At 41.1% G+C, this 18,620-nt stretch overlaps 1 protein-coding gene across 5 annotated transcripts in view; it reads left to right on the top strand.

The window, feature by feature from the left end:
* Positions 1–18,620, top strand: part of depdc7a (DEP domain containing 7, paralog a) — a 45,105-nt gene extending 26,485 nt beyond the window's left edge. For 4 of the 5 annotated variants that reach the window (XM_041198224.1, XM_041198225.1, XM_041198228.1 and 1 more), the window contains 4 exons: positions 12,981–13,123; positions 13,305–13,430; positions 16,438–16,516; positions 18,301–18,620. In XM_041198224.1, coding sequence (XP_041054158.1) covers positions 12,981–13,123; positions 13,305–13,430; positions 16,438–16,516; positions 18,301–18,509 — 557 coding nt within the window. In that variant the 3' untranslated portion in view covers positions 18,510–18,620. The remainder of the gene's footprint in view (positions 1–12,980; positions 13,124–13,304; positions 13,431–16,437; positions 16,517–18,300) is intronic. The other variant, XM_041198226.1, reaches the window with a different exon arrangement.

Below are 18,620 nucleotides of genomic sequence, written 5' to 3'. Positions count from 1 at the left end.
CTCCACATTGAACTTCATCTGTCACCTATCTGCCCACTCCTCCAACATGCCTTTGTCCTTTTCAAAGTTCTATACTGTCCTCCTCACAGCTTAGTGCTTCCAAGCTTCATATCATCCGCAAATTTTGAAATTGTCCACTTCACGCCAAGATCTAGATTATTAATATATATCAGGGAAAAGCAGGGGCCCCGATACTGACCCCTGGGGAACTCCACTACAAACCTTCCTCCACCATGAAAAATATCCATTGACCATTACCCTCTTTTCTATTACTCGGCCAATTTTGTATCCACGTTGCTACTGTCGCTTTTTATTCCATGAGCTATAACTTTTCTCTCAATTCTGTGTGGCACTGTATTGAATGTCTTTTGAAAGTCCATATACACCACATCAACAGCATTACTCTCATTAACCCTCTATGTAACCTCTTCAAAAAGCTCCAGCAAGTTAGTTAGACACAATTTCCCCTTTAGAAATCCAAGCTGGCTCTTCTTAATCAACCCACGTTTTTCCATGTGACTATTAAATCTGTCCTGAGTAATTGTTTCTAGAATCTTGCCCACCACTGAAGTTAAACTGGTATGTAATTGCTAGGCTTTTTGAACAAGGGTGTAATGTTTGCAATTCTCCAGTCCTCTGGCATGTCCCCTGCGTCCAGGGAAGACTAAGATTATGGCCACTGCCCATGCAATTTCCTTTTTAACTTCCTTCAATATTCTTTGATGCATCTCATCCAGTCCTGGTGCTTTGACAACTTTAAGTACCAACAGTTTATCCAACACTTCCTCCTTATCAATTTTGAACCCTTCTAGTGACAGAGTTTCATCATCTGTCACTATGGCCTCGGTAGCATCTGCTTCCTTGGTAAATACAGATGCACATATTCATTTAACAGCTCAGACATGCCCCTTGCCTCCATGTGTAAATCCCCTTTTTGGCCCCTAATCAGCCCTGCTATTTTTACCACCCTCTTACTATTTGTGCCAATAAAAGACTTTGGGATTCTCCTTTTATGTTGGCCGCCAGTCTTTTCTCATGATCCATCTTTGCTTCTCTTATTTGCTTTTTCACTTCTCCTTTGAACCTTCTGTATTCCGCTTGATTCTCTATTGTATTTTCTACCTGACACCTAATCATAAGTGCACTTTTTCTTCTTTATCTTAATTTCTATCTCCTTTTTCATCCAGGGAACTCTGGATTTATTTGCTCTACATCTCCCTATTGAGGGAATATACCTTGACTTAGCCCGAAACATTTCTTTTTTGAAGGTAGCCCATTGTTCAGCTACAGTTTTTCCTGGCAACCTTTGGTTCCCGTCTATCTGGCCCAGGTCTGTTCTTCCCCCGGTTAATTATTATTACTTGGAATTGCACATTGTCCTTCTCTCCAGTCATCCTAAACCTTACGATACAATGATCACTATCTCCTAAATGTTCCTTCACTGACACTTGATCTATTTGGTCCGCCTCATTTTGAAGAACCAGGTCCAACAATGCATCCTTTCCTTTTTGGAGTGGAGACATACTGTAGAAAATTATCCTGAACACAGTCTAGGAACTCTTGCCCCTCTCTGCCCTTTACACTACCACTGTCCCAGTCTACATTTGGGTAATTAAAATCCCTGTTATAACTACTCTGTAATGTCTGCATCTCTCTAATTTCCCTGCAAATTTGTTCCTCTACCTCCTTTCCACTGGTTAGCAGTGTATGGACTACACCGAGCAATGTAATTGTACCCTTTTTGTTCCTTAGCTCCAGCCAAATCAATTCTGTCCTTGAACCTTCTGGGACATCCTCTTTCTTCAGCACTGCAATGCTCTCCTTAACCAATACCACCACCCTTTCTCATTTTCTTCCTTTCCTGTCTTTTCTGAATACCTTGTACCCAGGAATATTTAACACCCAGTCTTGCTTTCCATGAGCCAGGTCTCCACAACAACATATTTGCACATGGCAATTGGTGCTTGTAACTCCCAATCTTATTTATTATACTCTGTGCATTCACATATGTACACAGTAACCTGATTTGGACTTCATTACTTTCTCCCTTACTCCAACTCTACTTATTAGCTTACTATTCTCCATACTAGTGCTATCTGTCTCTCCCAGTATTTTGTGCACCCTGGTATTTCCCCCCTCATTCTCTCCTGGTTCCCACACCCCTGCTGAGTTAGTTTAAAGCCCTCCCAGCAGGATGCCCCGCAAGGAACTCAGTCTAGCTCTGTTCAGGTGCAACCCACCTGGCTTGTACAGGGGTTACCTTCCCCAGAGCCAGTCCCAGTGTCTGTGGCATCTGAAGCCTGCCCTCCTGCACTGTCTTTCCAGCAACGCATTCATCTGCCTTATCTTCCTATTTCTGTACTCACTTGCACATGGCACCGGGTGTAATCTGGGGATTACTACAATTGAGGCCCTGCTTGCTAATTTTCAACCTAGCTTCCTGAATTCTGGTCGCAGGACCACATCCCCCTTCCTACTTAAGTCATTGGTACCAGTGTAGACCACGACCCCTGCCTGATCACCCTCCCCCGGAAGAATGTCCTGCAGCTGCTTGGTGACATCCTTTTACCCTGGCACCAGGGAGGCAACGTACCATCCTGGAGTCACGCCTATGGCTGCCGAAACACCTATCTGTTCCCTGAACTAATGAGTCTCCTGTCACTATTGCTCTTCCTTTCTCTTTCCTCCACTCCTGTATAGCCACACTGCTCAAGATGCCACAAACTTGGCTCTGACTGCACTCCTCTGAGGAACCGGTGCCCTCGCCAGCTTCCAAAATGGAAAACCGATTTGTGAGTGGGACCCTTTCTTATTCCAGATTTATTTAATTACATTTAACTTCCCCAGCTGCCATGGTGGGATTTGAATCATGTCTTCAGATCATTAGTTCAGGCCACTGGATTACTAGCCCAGTAACACTGTGCTGAAGGTAATGGTGGAACAACGAAAATCATTTCGTACTTTGAATCTGTTTTATTTTCTCCCTTTTTCTTTTTGGGACCTGATCGTATTGAGAATTCCTTACCTGGGAAATCATGAAGCAGTTGGTCTGCTGGAATGCCAGCACGTTGGTTTTGGTGACAGGCCAGCAACATAAGACTTTAATCAGATTTTTAAATTATTAGAAATCTGTTTGATATCAACACTGAAGTCAACAATGCCCTGTATCTCAAATATTCCTTAAAGAAAAGGAGTTTGTATGATTATAAAACCATTCAATGAAAATCTTGTTGAAAATGGCCATATGTAAATATAAATGTTTTCTACATTACAAGTGCCGACACTTCAAAAGGTAATTCATTAACTGTAAAAGCACTTGAGAAGTCCAGTGGTCATAAAAAGCACTGTGTAAATGCAAGTCTTTTCTTTTGTGTTTTTCAATGTCACAAGATGGTTGAACAAGTGAATTAGAAGCATTTCATTAAGTAACCACTTAGAGAAGAGAACAGCTTTGTATTTCTGAATTTGGTGTGATGGCTCTAACTCACTTGTCTCCTTTTTGGAATCTGGTGCTTTATTGGTTTTGGACTCTGCACACTTGACAATTGACTCTACTTGGGGGGGAGATGTGCTAAGAACAATGCATTGGATTGTGTATGAATTCAAATTCGTGTAATTTTAAAATTCAAACTTTAAGGCCATTTTCTAATTTGAATCCTTTGAATATTGCATGAGCTGGAAAAGCTACTAGTTTCTATTTCCTTTTCTCTACCATTTGACAGTTGTGCATTCAACTGCCTGGATTCTAAGCTCAGGAATTCCCTCCAAATTTTTTTAAGCCTCTCCTGTAAAACTTACTTCTGACTTGACCTAAAGTCTCCTCCTTTGGTGTGGTGTCAATATTTTTGTCTGATTATACTCCTAAACTGAACTCATGTCCAGATTACTAGGCCAGGCATCAAGATTATGAATACAGTCACATACTGATATTGCACTTTCTACTTCCTGATAATTAAAATTGATAATGAGGGTACAGATTTAAGGTGATGGGCAGAACAACCAGAGGCAATATGAGAACTTTTTAATGCAACAAGTGGTTAGCATTTGGAATGCACTGCATGGTGAGGTGGTGGGAACGGAATCAATAGTAGCTTTCAAAAGGGAATTGGATAAATACTTGGAGGAAAAATTGCAGAGATGTGGAGAAATGGCAGGAGAGTGGGCCCAACTTTGAAAGAACTGTCATAGACTCAATGGACTGAATGGCTGTCTTCTGTGCTGTGCCTGTATGCCATGGGGCATTTTACGACAATGATGGTCTGTAAAAGTCGTGTTGTACACTTACTGTCTGAATTGTGACTTTAACGAGGAGTCTAATTTCTTCCAGCTCATCGTAGGATGTGGTTAAAGTGCAATTTTCTATTGATCCCAAATGTTTGGCACTGGTGAAAAATGTAAGCTTAAAGATCAGAAACACTTTTTATCTCTGTGAAAACAACATTAGAAAAACAACATTTTAGAAACCAGAAAAGCCCATTGGCTCATATCTGCCTACTGAGCTTTTCACCATTTCCTTCAATCACTTTTCTTCTCAGTCCCAAAATTCCCCTTATTGTCTTGAACACATTTATACTAATTGCTCCAATGAAAGAAGGAACTTGAATTTATATAGTGCCTTTCATGACCTCAGGATGTCGCAAAGCATTTTACAACTAGTGCACTGACTGATGTAATGTAGGAAACATGGCAGCCAATTTGTGCACAGCAAGGTCCTGCAAACAGCATTATAATAATGACTTGTTCAGAATTGTTATAGCAAAAAGGAAGGCCATTTGGCCCATGTCTGCATGGCTCTGAATGAGCAACTCTCCTCGTGCCATTCTCTTGCCGTCTCCCCATAACCCTGCACATTGTTCCTTTTCGGATTCCCTTTCAGCTCCTTTTTGCCTCAATTGAACCTGCCTCCAACACACATACTTGGGCAGTACATTCCAGAACTTAACCACTTGCTGCATGAAAATGTTTTTCCTCCTGTCACGTTTGCTTTGTTTGGCAATTACTTTAAATCTGTGTGCTTTCATTCTCAATCAGGTTATGTGATGTTAGGTGAGGGATAAATGTTGGTCAGAGCCATAATCTTCTTGCCCTCCCCCTCCCTGGTACCTTTTTGCAGAACTCTTAAACTTGAGTGGGGGTGAAATTACCTGCTTTCCTTTCTCATTTTAAATTGGACTAGTATTTGAACTTTAGTGAGTGATTCACATGAATCAAATATCTTCACATAATGAACTTTAATTGGCTCAGCTCAGTGTTTCCTCATTCCCAAAGAAACTAAGCCTAACTTTTTTTCCTTTTGAATTCAGATTCCTGATGCCAGGAACCAATTTTGTTGCTTGCTTCGTTTCCTTGAGGATAATTCTGTGGCTAAGTGGGTAGAACTCTCACCTGAGAGTCAAGAGATCTTGGGTTCAAATCCAACTTCCTGGACTTGAGAACAAAATCTAGGCTGACATTCTAATGCAGAGCTCCCTCGATAATGCACTATCTTTTGGTTGAGGCATTAAACCAAAGCTCCCTTGCACTCTTGGGTGGATATAAAAGATCCTGTGGACTGATTCAAAGAGCTGGGAAGTTCTCTCTGTTACCCTGGCCAATACTTATGCACCATATGAATCAAGTGTTTTTATTTTCATTATAGAAAACACAAATCAGGAGCTAGGAAACATCTTTATAAAGAAGTAAAAAAAAAAATAAGCCATTATCTATCTTGTGTGTGTGTGTGGGAGCTTGCTGTGCACAAGTTGGATGCTGCATTTCCTGCATTACAACAGCAACTGCACTTCAGAAGTACATAGTTGGCTATAAACCATTCAGAGCCACAGAGGTTTTGAAAGGTGCTATATAAATAAAATTAATTTCTTATGATCTACACAGTGCTCCCAAGTGGGATGTAGCCAACACCTTGTACAGTAGCAATACAACCCATTTATTCCCCTGCCAATTATCCCAGTATCCTGTATACCAGCACTGGTAACACATTTTGAGAATTGTCAAGCAATGTGTTGGTAAGCAACCTGAATAGATTGTGCAAGTTGTAATCAGTGGCATTTTACAGTGAGTGATCAGGGAAGTATGTAATGGGAGAGAAGTGCCATTGTCTGCTCTGGTGTATCAATCCATTCCAATGACTTGGATATTTTGTGGGAGAGAGATTCTGTTTACACCAAATGCTTGACAAACACTGCACTGAGCCATAATATATCCATCTTGCCCATTGTAGAGGGTCTTCTAAGTTGGTGCCTATAGCTTAGATAGAATTTTGATCTCTCGGGATTGAGCCGGGTTTGGGGGGGGTGGGGTGTGGAGGGTGGTGGTGGTGGGTAAGTGGATTTGAGGCAGATGATCAGCCACAATCCTATTGAATGGCAGAGGTGGCTCGAGGGGTCATGCAGTTCACTCCTCCTATTTTGTATGACCAATTACCAAGTCTCCATTTTCATATTGAAAGTTGTTAGGGGAATGAGAACAGTCTGGAGGAGCAGTAGGGGGTTCAAGTCTAGTTATTCTGCCTCTGGCATAGAGAGTAATAACATAACAACTGCTTCCTACCAGCCTAATGCACTGTATCAGTGCTTGGACTATGTCACTTGTTTCTCTGAAGAAGTCACACGGACTTAAAACGTTAACTTTGCCTTTCTTTCCACAGATGCTGTTAGACCTGCTGAGTTTTTTCAGCATTTTCTGTTTTTGTTTCACTTTCTTCTCCCTTTGTTATAAGAAGGGAAACTGAGAGAATCAACATTAATTGTAGTCAGTTCAGAATAGTCCTGAAACTAATTTGGCTTATCAACATTTACATTTCAATGTCAAATATTTGTCTAAATACTTAATGTGCAGATAGATATCCCTTTTATGTTCTGTTAAGTGGTGCTTATCTTTTGCATGTAATGGTTATTTTCTGATTCTATAAAAATCAACTTCCATTACAGCAAGCAACTGATTCACCTTAATGCTAAGCCTCTTTAGTTATAAAACTGATGGCTGGTTTACATAATGCTTCCAGCATTGAAATTGGCCATTCAGCCCAACTGGTCCACAGTAGTGTTTCTGCTCCACACAAGCTTCCTCTCACCCTACATCTAACCCCAACAACATATCCTACTCCTTCCTTGTTTATACCCAGCTTCCCCTTTAAATGCATCTCTAATATTTATGTAAACTACTCCTTGTCTTTCCACCCTCTGGATAAAGTGTTCCCTGAATTCCCTATTGAATTGAGTAGTGACTGTCTGTCTTATATTGATAGCCTTTAGTTCTGGTCTTAGCCACATGTGGAAACAACTTCCCTAAATCTGCCCTATTGTTGTTGGGTGGCAGGATGGGATTGTGAGCAGTTTTGTGGTTTTTATATTGAATTACTGTTGAAACTTTTTACCCAGTTCCATCCTCTTCTTGTCCAAACTCCCTCTACAGCTAAAATGATAAATGTACTGTTACTGTATGGAACTTGCACTTCAGTGTATAACAGGAAAAGATCAGTGATCTGTTTATAACTGTTTCAGCAAAGAAAACTTGCACTTATATAGTACATCTTGCTACTTAGATGTCTCAAAGCACTTTACAACCAATTACTCATGTACTTGTAAAGTACAAACACTCAAGGCTATGGGCCAAGTGCTGGTAAATGGGATTAGGCAGGTAGGTCATGTGTTTCTCACGAGTTGGTGCAGACTCGATGGGTCTAAGGGCCTTTTCTGCACTGTGATTCTGTGACTAATGTAGGAAATGCCACAGCCAATTTGTTCACAAGGTCCAACAAACCGCACCCTGTTAATGACTAAATAATCTGCTTGTCATGTTGATTTGAGGATAAGGCTGTGAAACATAGACAGCTTGTGGAAAAGGAGCTCAACACTTGCCATCTTCCATCATCACTGTCTGTGGAGCATTTTAGGTATATCTAGGCAGGACAAAATCACAAATGCAGCAGTCCTCTCAAAGGCGCAGCTCCCAAATTTGTTAGAACTCCTCAACAGGGGTGGTTTTGATGGCTTGGGCAGGTCCGCAGGGTGGAAGACAAGTTGCATACCCAAGGATCTGGCTGGACAATGAGTAGAAAACCTAAAGCTTTGCTTTAAGGATGTTTGCAAGCATGTCATGAAAGCCTTTAATGTCAGTTATCACACCTGGAAGCCCCTAGCTAAGGACAGATTTAAATGATGACATCTCCTGTGGGCTGGTATGCACCTATACGATGACCAGTGACTACAGCAGCTTGGAAACTGGTACCAATACCAAAAACAACCCATAACAACACTTGGTAGCTTTGTATGCAACACTTGTGGCTCTGCCATCAGCAAAGGTACACAAATGAAGACACCTTATGTGACCTGAATGTTTGCTGCGTGTCCATCCTTCATAGATGAAAAGATGCTGGAACGAGCAAGATTGAGGGATAAATATTGGTTGAGCCATCAAGAACTACCCTGTTTTTATTCAAAATTGTGCCATTGGATCTTTGTTTTCTTTGTTGTATTCATTCATAAGATGTGGGTGTCACTGGCAAGGCCAGTTTTTGTTGCCCATCTCTATCTCACTTTTGAGAAAGTGATAATGACCTGCCATGAACCGCTGCGTCCTGTCTGTTTTAGGTACACCCACAAGCGTTAGGGAGTTCTAGGGTTTTTACTTGGCAGCAACAACAAAGGAAGAGGAATTATCTTTCCAGGTCAGGATAGTGTAGCAGGAGCTTGTATGTGGTATTCTCATGTGTCTGCTGCTGCCTTTGCCCTTCAAGGCTGTAGAGGTTATGGATTTGGAAGACGCTGCCAAAGGAACTTTGGTGAGTTACTGCTGTGCATCTTTTTAGATGGCACACAGTCACAGTGCATCTGTGGTAGAGGGAGTCAATGTTCTGATATCCATCATGGAGGGCACAAGAGCCTTGGTTTGATATCAAATCCAGTCTTAAAGATTGAGGTCTGTTGTGGTTATTGGCCTTGTGTTAACCATCACTATTTCATCTTGAAGACTGATATCAATTAATTAATTCTAAATGATATGCCTCTGCCTTAGTTTTACTTTGCACTGTATGAACTGGTATATTTTAACACTTGATGCAAATCTTAATCTATTAATTGAAAAGGAAACAATGCTGTTGGCAGTTTTGGCAATAATACAATAAGATGAACAGGCTGTTCAATTGAAACTTATTTTTTTGGAAGGGAATGCAAAGGAACCCATGACAGTGATTTGTAATTCCTGTACTGAACAGGATTCAAATGTCAGCTGAGGAACACAATTGAATTTCTCAGGTAACCTACAGATAGAATAAGTTAATGCCAGAAATGCCTTTATTTAGCATTGTTAGAAATATTGCCATACTTAATTGGACAAATCACATGTTTTCCCCACTTGTGAAACATGTAAACCAGTTATGTGCAAACTTTTTATGTAATGAAACTGTAGAAATAAGTGGATTGGACACAAGACTTCTACCTTGAACTTGGGTGTACATTTAGCCAAGATCAGGTCTCCTTTCTCTTGGCTGTAAAGTCTCCATACAAAATGAGTTTGACCAGTTTCAGTCCACTTCCAAGTGAACGTAGGTCTAAGGCACTGAACTCTCCTTGCATTTGGAACTAAGTGATAACTTTTGCTCTAAGGGCTCAGAGACTAGTGTTGGCAATGGAAGCATGTTAGTTTTTGTGCTTGCTTGAAAGTCTTGTTTGCAAGCACCAAGATGTAGCTTGGCTGATGGTAAGGGTCCTCCCTATCTGATCTCTCCTGCATACCTAAACACTCCTCCCCCTCACCCCCTGCACATTGATCTCAAGGTGCCTGTGGTGGTGAAGAGGCCATTGTCCAGCACCTTCTGGAATGTGCTGTTAAAAAGGAGGTCTGGGAAGAGCTACAGTGGGTTTTGTCCAGTTCATCCTGAGTAATTCTGTGATGCAGGACTCTGTGCTCTATGGGCTGTTCTGAAGGATGCACACCGAGAGAAACATTAACTCCTGTCCAAAACTTGCTCCTCTTCCAGTGCAAAGACTTGTCCAAGACAGTTGCAGACAGGCACATTCAACGTCCAGGACTGTATGCTGAGGGACACATTAAAGCTTGGGGCAAATGCCTCAAAGATGCAATGGGGAAAGGGCACCACCTAAGGCCTTTCAACCATGGGGCTAGAAACTGGGTAAAACGACCTTGGGCTGTATTTCAGATGTAATGAGTATTGTAAATATTAAACTGTAAACAAAATGAATAACATACAGCATTGGCAGAAACAGATTTAGTTTAGCACCTTATGTAATGTCAACTTTAGTCATGTAATTCGCTTACAGAAATTTTGAATGACGTATACTTTTTTGGGGGAAAAAGTACAGTAGGCTAGGTACCCTAGAGTTGGGGCAGCATAGAGGCAGTTTTACTGCATTATTGTTTTATACCTGCCTGGTATACCTGAAATGGAAAATATTTAGAATGCAACAGTAACCACCCTCGCCTTGAACAGTAAAACATGTGCTAATTCTTCAATGTAATTATCTGTTCTGAATCCAATTTCCAATCCCCTGTAGCCATTACGTTAAGTAAAAACAATCCAGGTGCTGTTTGTTCTGTTATTCTCCCCCACTTTTCACACCACTCAGTTTATTACCACATTTCTGTGCATTGAATTGCATCTGCTCACTCTGCTAGCCCGCCTGACCTGCATTCATTGACAGCTTATGTTCCTTTTTTTAAAAAAAAAATTTCATTCTCGTATGCTACTTAATGTACCAGGATTTGAGTACATAAACAAAGTTTATACCTCGGTCTAATACTGAAGGAATGTTCTGCAGTTGGAGATGTTTATTCCGTTGAGACATTCAACCATGACCCCATCTGGTCTGTTCAGGTGGACGTAAAAGACCCTGTGGCAATATTTAAGGTAAACCGATGGAATTTCCCTGGCTGCCATTTTATTTCTCACCAAAATAGCAACTTATCACTATTGCAATTTGAGGTCTTGGCTTGTGCTTGCTGTTGGTCTGCATGATACGACTGCACTTCAAAATTAACATTGACTGTGACTGAAGAACTTTGGAGTGTCCTGAGTATAAATGCAAGTTCTCATACACTCAACATGATAATAGATTTATTCTTTTCACAAGCCAGCCCAAGCGGAGGCTGAATGCCACCACTGAAATTTTAAAAATTTCTGTTCAATGGCTGCAATTGTCTTAATTTAAGAGAAACCCCATCCTCCCTCCCTTTTTGCTTCCTTCTCTTATTGAAAGTATTTACATAAAATTTCCAGCAGAGGAACCAGGCCATTCCCAGTTCCGGCCTGACCAAAGCAGAGTTTCAGTCACGTAGCATTGTGTGTCTCCATTCTAATTAATGTTGCCACTTTCCTGACACTAATGCTTTGTTCATTGCTTTAGAATGTAACTTTTTAAAAAAAGAAGCAGCTGAAATCTCTGGCTGGTGGGCGGGGCCTACTTGCTGACACGTAAAATTACGTGCGGTGATGTCATGCAGGTGTCCCGATGTCACCGTGCGCCTTTTAGATTTTCGGTTTGGCGGGCACGCAGCTGAATCAGCTGTGCGCCTGCCAAACTGTCGAAGGCCAATTAAAGCCTATTTAAAAACTAATCTAAACAATTTAATTGAGCTGCCTGTCCAACCTTAAGGTTGGTGGGCAGGCAAAGAGCCCAGGGGGCCTTCGCATTTTTCATGGAACCTCATCCACGGGCGGAATGAGGTTTCATGAAGTGTTTAAAAATCCAATATTTTTTAAACAAAAAAAATCACTAATATATCCCAGTTCATGTGACACTGTCACATGAAGGGACATGTTTTAAAAGTTTTCGCTTTATTTAGAAATTTTAAACTTAAACAAATCTCCAAGACAATTCTACACGCGCGAAACAGACTCTAACCCCCACCACCCCGCACAGGGAGCGCTCAGCGCTTTCGGGCGTGCCTTAATTGGCTGCCCACGTAAAATGGTGGCACACCTCCAATCGGGGGTGCCGATCGGGTTCGCACTCGCTCCCAGCACAACCCTACCCCCCCCCCCAATTTCCCGACGGGGGTCAAAATTCAGTCCACAGATCAAGTGTCTGAGAAAATCTATTTAACGTATAGACGGTGCTCTTAAATGCTTAACAAAGGAAGTAAAATCTGATGGAGATATTTCTGTATGTGCTCTTCCCATGTAGCTCTGCAGTTCAATTGAGCCCTGATGAGTCCAATGTACGATCTGGAGCCTCTTGCCACATGCGAGGCAGGTGGTGTTTGAAGGGTTGGTTAGATGGGTTCTACTCGTACAACGTGTCCATATAAACTTTTCGTCCGTTTGAAAATGCCTCTTAAACATCCAGATTTGAGACTTAAAATTGAGGTTTTTAAGCTTCCAATTAAACAAGATAATTCCATACTGGAATAGCAAAGACTCTAAACAAACATTGGATTTTATTATAGGACACTAACAGCAGTAAATGGTTAAATTGCAGTTTTTTTTTTTAAAAAGGAATCTATTTTTTGGTGGCAGCGATTTCTTGTTTCTGTAAGTCACTGGGTATCCTCTGATACCTTGCCCAATCACACCTATTCTGCGAGCCTGAGGGTGTGTCAAGATTATATTCAGTTGTAGATGGGAAGCAGGTGGCCCAAAAGAATGAACAGCTAAATTTTATCCATTGTCAATAGGCGTGCCATTTTAACTGTACTTAAATTTTTGAATTTATTAAATTTTTGTTCAACAGGCATTTTGAGGAATAAGGAACCAAGGTGGGTAGATGGAATTGGGATACCAATCAGCTGTGATCTAATTCAATGGCATAAGCTCAAAGAACTAAACGGTTATGTGCTCTTCCTGTGAGCTGAAACTTTTGGCTCAGTTTCTGCATCTGGTCTGTGGTTGTGGAGGCAAATCATGGTACCCATACTACCTTCTCGCCAGAGATAAATTTGAGACTGGAGGTCACACTGAGATCTTGATCTTTTGACTTGCTGGCTTGTGTCTATGCACTGTTCACTGTCACTTTCTTTTACAGTAAATGGGAAGTTTGAACCAGCACTGGAGGCAACACAGCTATGTCTAAAGCTTCTGGATTCCAAGAATCGGGAAGAGCTGAGGAGGCTGTTGCATTTCATGGCTGTTACCGCACAGCGTTCATCCATTGCCTTACAGAAGGGGGTAAGTGCATAATCTTAAGGACTTGGCTTTTAATAGACTTGTTTAATTGTAAGGTTTTTGGTTGGACTTTAATGGCTGGTCATTTTTTCTGTAACATCAGAAGTGAGCTTGCAAAGTTTAATCTCTTGATGTCATAAATAAGTGAGCAGTATCTTATCTATTTTTTCCCCCCCACCCCCAGGTTGAGAATAGAATTTTGATGAAGAGGACTTTCGGTAAAGCCATAGTTTTTAATAAGAACCTTCCAAAAGGGAAAGCTGATCTCTTGGTTTTGTTCCTCCTTGATCATCAGAAAGATGTATTTAAGGTACATAAGAACATAAATAGGATCAGACATTGGCTATATGGCTCCTGGAGCCTGTGCTGCTATTCACTAAGATCATGGCTGAACTCCTGCATCAATTCCATTTTCCCATAAGAGGCTCGCATTCCTGGATTCCAGTAGACCCCAACAATCTTATCAATGTCTCTCTTGATGACTGAGCATCCACAGCCCAATGGGCTAAAAAAAATTCCAAAGATTCATAAACCTCTTGAAAAGAAATTTAGCTTCATCCTAGTCCTAAATGGCTGATTTTTTTTTTTTATCCAGAGACTCTGACCTCCTGCAATTCTAAACATGCCAGCCAGAGGAAGCAGTGTCTCAGCATCTACCTTGTTGAGCATTTAATTTTATACTTTTATCTTCTTCACTCTAGAGAATGTAGGCCCATTCTATCTGATCCCTCCACAAAGGACAGCCCTCTTATCTCAACAATAGGTTTTACAGACCTGAGTGCAAAGGCAAAGAGATTATAAACAAAAATTTTAAAAAAAATACCTGGAAAAGCTCAGTAGGTCTGGCAGCATCTGCGGAGAGGAGCATAGTTAACGTTTTGCTTCTGAATGACCCTTCAACAGAACTAAATAAAAATAGGTGAAATATAAGTTGGTTTAAGAGGAGGGTGGGACAAGTAGAGCTGGATAGAGGGCCAGTGATGGTGGAGATGGACAAAAGGACAAAGGTGTTGAAGGTGGTGATATTATCTAAGGAATGTGCTAATCAAGGGTAGAAAGCAGGACAAGCAAGGTACAGATAGCCCTAGTGGGGGTGGGGTGAAGGAATCGAAAAAGGCTAAAATGTAGAGATAAAACACTGGATGGAAATACATTTTAAGAATAATGGAAATAGGTGGGAAAAGAAAAACCTATATAAACTATTGGGGGAAAAAAAAGGGGTTTTTCTGCCCCCGGTGGTTGACAGGGCCCTTAACCGTGTCCGGCCCATCTCCTGCACATCCGCCCTCGCACCTTCCTCTCCCTCCCAGAAACATGATAGTCCCCCTTGTCCTCATTTATCACCCCACCAGCCTTCGCATTCAAAGGATCATCCTCCACCATTTCCGCCAACTCCAGCATGATGCCACCACCAAACACATCTTCCCTTCACCACTCTCTTTCCCCCCACCCCCCCAACCCCGGCAGCATTCCGCAGGGATCGTTCCCTCCGGGCCACCCTGGTCCACTCCTGCATCACCCTCTACACCTCAAACCCCTCCCACGGCACCTTCCCATGCAACCGCAGAAGGTGCAACACCTGCCCCTTCACTTCCTCTCTCCTCACCGTCCAAGGGCCCAAACACTCCTTTCAAGTGAAGCAGCATTTCGCTTGCACTTCCCTCAATTTAGTCTATTGCATTCGTTGCTCCCAATGCGGTTTCCTCTACATTGGAGAGACCAAACGCAGATTGGGTGATCACTTTGCAGAACACCTTCGGTCTGTCCGCAAGCATTACCCAGACCTCCCTGTCGCTTGCCATTTCAACACTCCACCCTGCTCTCATGCCCACATGTCTGTCCTTGGCTTGCTGCATTGTTCCAGTGAAGCTCAACGCAAACTGGAGGAACAGCACCTCATCTTCCGACTAGGCACTTTACAGCCTTCTGGACTGAATATTGAGTTCAACAATTTTAGATCATGAATTCTCTCCTCCATCCCTACCCCTTTTCCGATTTTCCCCCCTTTTTTTCTCCAATAATGTATATAGATTTTTCTTTTCCCACCTATTTCCATCATTGTTTTATCTCTACCTTTTAGCCTTTTTCGATTTTTTTCACCCCACCCTCACTAGGGCTATCTGTACCTTGCTTGTCCTGCTTTCTACCCTTAATTAGCACATTCCTTAGATAATATCACCACCTTCAACACCTCTTTGTCCTTTTGTCTATGACATCTTTTGGCTATCTCCACCTATCACTGGCCCTCTATCCAGCTCCACTGTCCCACCCTCCCCTTAAACCAGCTTATATTTCACCTTTTTTTACTTAGTTCTGTTGAAGAGTCATACGGACTTGAAACGTTAACTGTGTTCCTCTCAGCAGATGCTGCCAGACCTGAGATTTTCCAGGTATTTTTATTTTTGTTTTGGATTTCCAGCATCCGCAATCTTTTGCTTTTTTCTAAAGAGATTATAAAGTCTGGAATGCAAGAAACCTAAGGCTGTGTCAGTGAATGCTTAGGAGGAGGGTCTACCTGGCTATAAATTGGACTTGAAAAATTAACACTTTAAAAAAAAATTGACACACTCCCTGTTAATTCCAAGTATTTTTGCTTGAAAAATTCAAATTATCCAGTAAATAAAATCTGTACAAAACAATACAAGAACGTGATTCCAATTGAAATTAATGATTTTCCCTGAATAGCTTCAAATTAAGAGTAAAAGCAAAATACTACGGATGCTGGAAATCTAGACCAAAACAAAAACACAATTTTTTCTTCAAATTAAGAGTAAATTGGTAGCTATGGAGTGAATGTCAAATGTGATAACTAGTAGGAGTGAGGGAAAATCACAACGCATTTCTTTCTGGATAGAAATATGGGGCAGAATTGTACGGCCTCTCCTACTGGCGGGTTTTTCTGGACCTGCCGAAGTCAATGGGCCTCTGAACGATTCACTGCATTTTACGACCCCGTCCCTGCTGTGACAGGGCCAAAACATTCCGCCCATGGAATCCTTCTAATCCTTACTAACATTAATCCAATTATCAACGTCTACAGCTGCTGACAGTCTGCTGGTACCTTGCCCAGGGAGTGTCAGCCATGGCCGTGGTAGCACTCTCACTTCCTGTGTCAGAAGTCTCTGGAGAAGTTGGTGTCAACTTTTATAATGGTCTAGGTTCGGATGAATCAAAACAACTTTGTTTTCTACATTTTTTTGAGGAGCCATCTAATAATGTACAGCAAAAGATGCAGGAAGATTTTGCTGCTGCAGTCAGATATGCATGTAGAGTGATTTTTCATGAGAGATTTGAATAACACCAGTTATATCTGTCAGGTCCCAGGGTCATTGCACAAAATGGTGAGTGAGAAACTGATGTTCATTCAAAGTGGTGGAGATCCAGACCATGATATAGGTAAGTGACAACTGAATGGGATGAGTAACTTGTGCCACTTCTGAAGTAATTGAAATACCTGAGCCATCAATCTTAAAGGCACACATGTACTGCAGCCAGTTCCAGTATGATGCATGTCTAGCAATATTGGTTTGAATTTTGGCAGTAATGACAGCAAAACTGTCAGTGTGCATTTTGTTATTACTCAACTGAAACTGGCAAAGCCCGGAGTTTGCATGATGATGATGTGGAAATCCAAAAGTTGCTGCTGGTAATTATATGCTACCCCCAGCAGTTGTGCTGTTGATGTTCCCACAAGCTGCAGACATTGGGAATTGACAATTTTCCACTCGTGCTGTTTGTCTTGTGAAAGCCCTTAAATGTTGCACCTTGTTGAATGATTTGTAAAGTTAGGCTTGGTGCTGGTGGCTGAAGGTGTGCATAGATCCGGTTGCATTCACTGTGCTTAAAATTCTGCATTATGCTTGCAAATGCTCTGATACTTGACCAGAGGTCATTAAATGAGCTACAGTATGAAAAATAGAAAATTGCAAATTTGTATTGTATTTCTGCATAAGACCTTACAAGCATTTTGAAACTTTTGGTATAGCTGTCTAAACTTCAGTTTAATGCATGGTTATAAACATTTCCCAATTCATAGGGTTAATAGGAGATGACCTCAATCTAAATCTCCCTTTTTAAGAGAACACAAGTCTGTTTATGGTAATTCTGGATGTTAATTTGTGCACTAACACTCAGTAAGTGTGGTAGAGAGCAAAACTAAGAGCCCATATTTACACGATGGTAGTAAATTCAACAATTCAATAAGGAGTTGGGGGGGAACCCTCTTAGAGTGGTTAGAATGTGAATGTTGAGGTGCACAGTATAGATGCACTTAAGGGGAAGCTGGATAAACATGAGCAAAAGGAATAACAAGATGTACTGAAATGGCCAGAAAACTAGGGGTGAAAGGAAACTTGTGTGGAGTCCAAATGGATGACTGTGCTGTGAACTGAGTTGCTACCTAACTTGCACTGGTTCTAAACTAAAATGAACAACATAATACTTTTGCAAAATAGGAGGTAAGATTGTATGCTGGTTTTTAAGGCTGTAACTTTCCAAACTTAGGCCTGCAAAGTTCAACTTTCAAAATATCTTTACAATTTGCATCAAATTAGCCTTCAAGTTTTTTAAAGTAAAGTTTCCTGATCACGGGCCTCAGTGAGCATTGGTTTACTTTGCCAGGGTCAATGGTATTAGTATGGTGAGGTCTGTGTCAGAAATTGGAAGTACTGGTGGTGCAGCACTAAAATAATATAAAAGTAGATAAACTTGCATCAATTTGTCCAAAAAATTTCACCAGATGTCAAATATCCAATAAGGTACTTTCACATTTAGTTAGGATTGTAACAGATTGGGATTTGTGTGCTGATGGTAGAATTGCATATACGTTTTTTTATCATGGGTTTAAAATTCTGCCCTTTAGGTAAGGGAGATGGTTTTGCAGTGTGAAAAGAAATTGGGAGCTGGCGTACAGATCTGAGAGTTTTGAAATAAAGCGCTAATCTAAAAGTACTGCACTCCTGGTTTCTGCCAACTTGGTGGATTTTAATCACAAAACCTAACATTTTGAGATTTGGGTTCAAATAGAAAGCTTGTATAAATAAATAAATACATTTTTGAATTGAAATGTACTGTTTTGAGTACAGAATTGCCTGCTTATTTTCGTGCTGCCTTGAACTTAACACTATAGTTCTCTTCCCTGCTATGGTGTCTTCAGTAACTTCTTCCTTGCTTCTCCTCAGGGCACACTTACTGTGAAAGACTTACTTATGCTGCGTGTGAAAGCAATATGCAGAAGACTACCAGGAATGAGCTTTTACTGCTACTTAAAGCCATTGACGAAAACCCCAAGCTGTCTGCCAAAGAGAAAAAGAAAGTCCTCGCTCGGTTCAACAGGAGTCATCCAGCTGTATTTTTTCAATACTACTACAATGCATTAAGGAAACCATAATCTTGTCCAGCTGCAGTGTAATGTATTGATGTGTATTACTGTAAGTTAATTGTAAAACCAATTAAGTTGAAGATTTTATATAAGATTGCAATGAATAAACTTTCAAATTTC

Source organism: Carcharodon carcharias, chromosome 10 (genome assembly GCF_017639515.1).
Source record: "Carcharodon carcharias isolate sCarCar2 chromosome 10, sCarCar2.pri, whole genome shotgun sequence".
Taxonomy (NCBI): domain Eukaryota; kingdom Metazoa; phylum Chordata; class Chondrichthyes; order Lamniformes; family Lamnidae; genus Carcharodon; species Carcharodon carcharias.
This window is presented reverse-complemented; position numbering and strand designations above follow the sequence as displayed.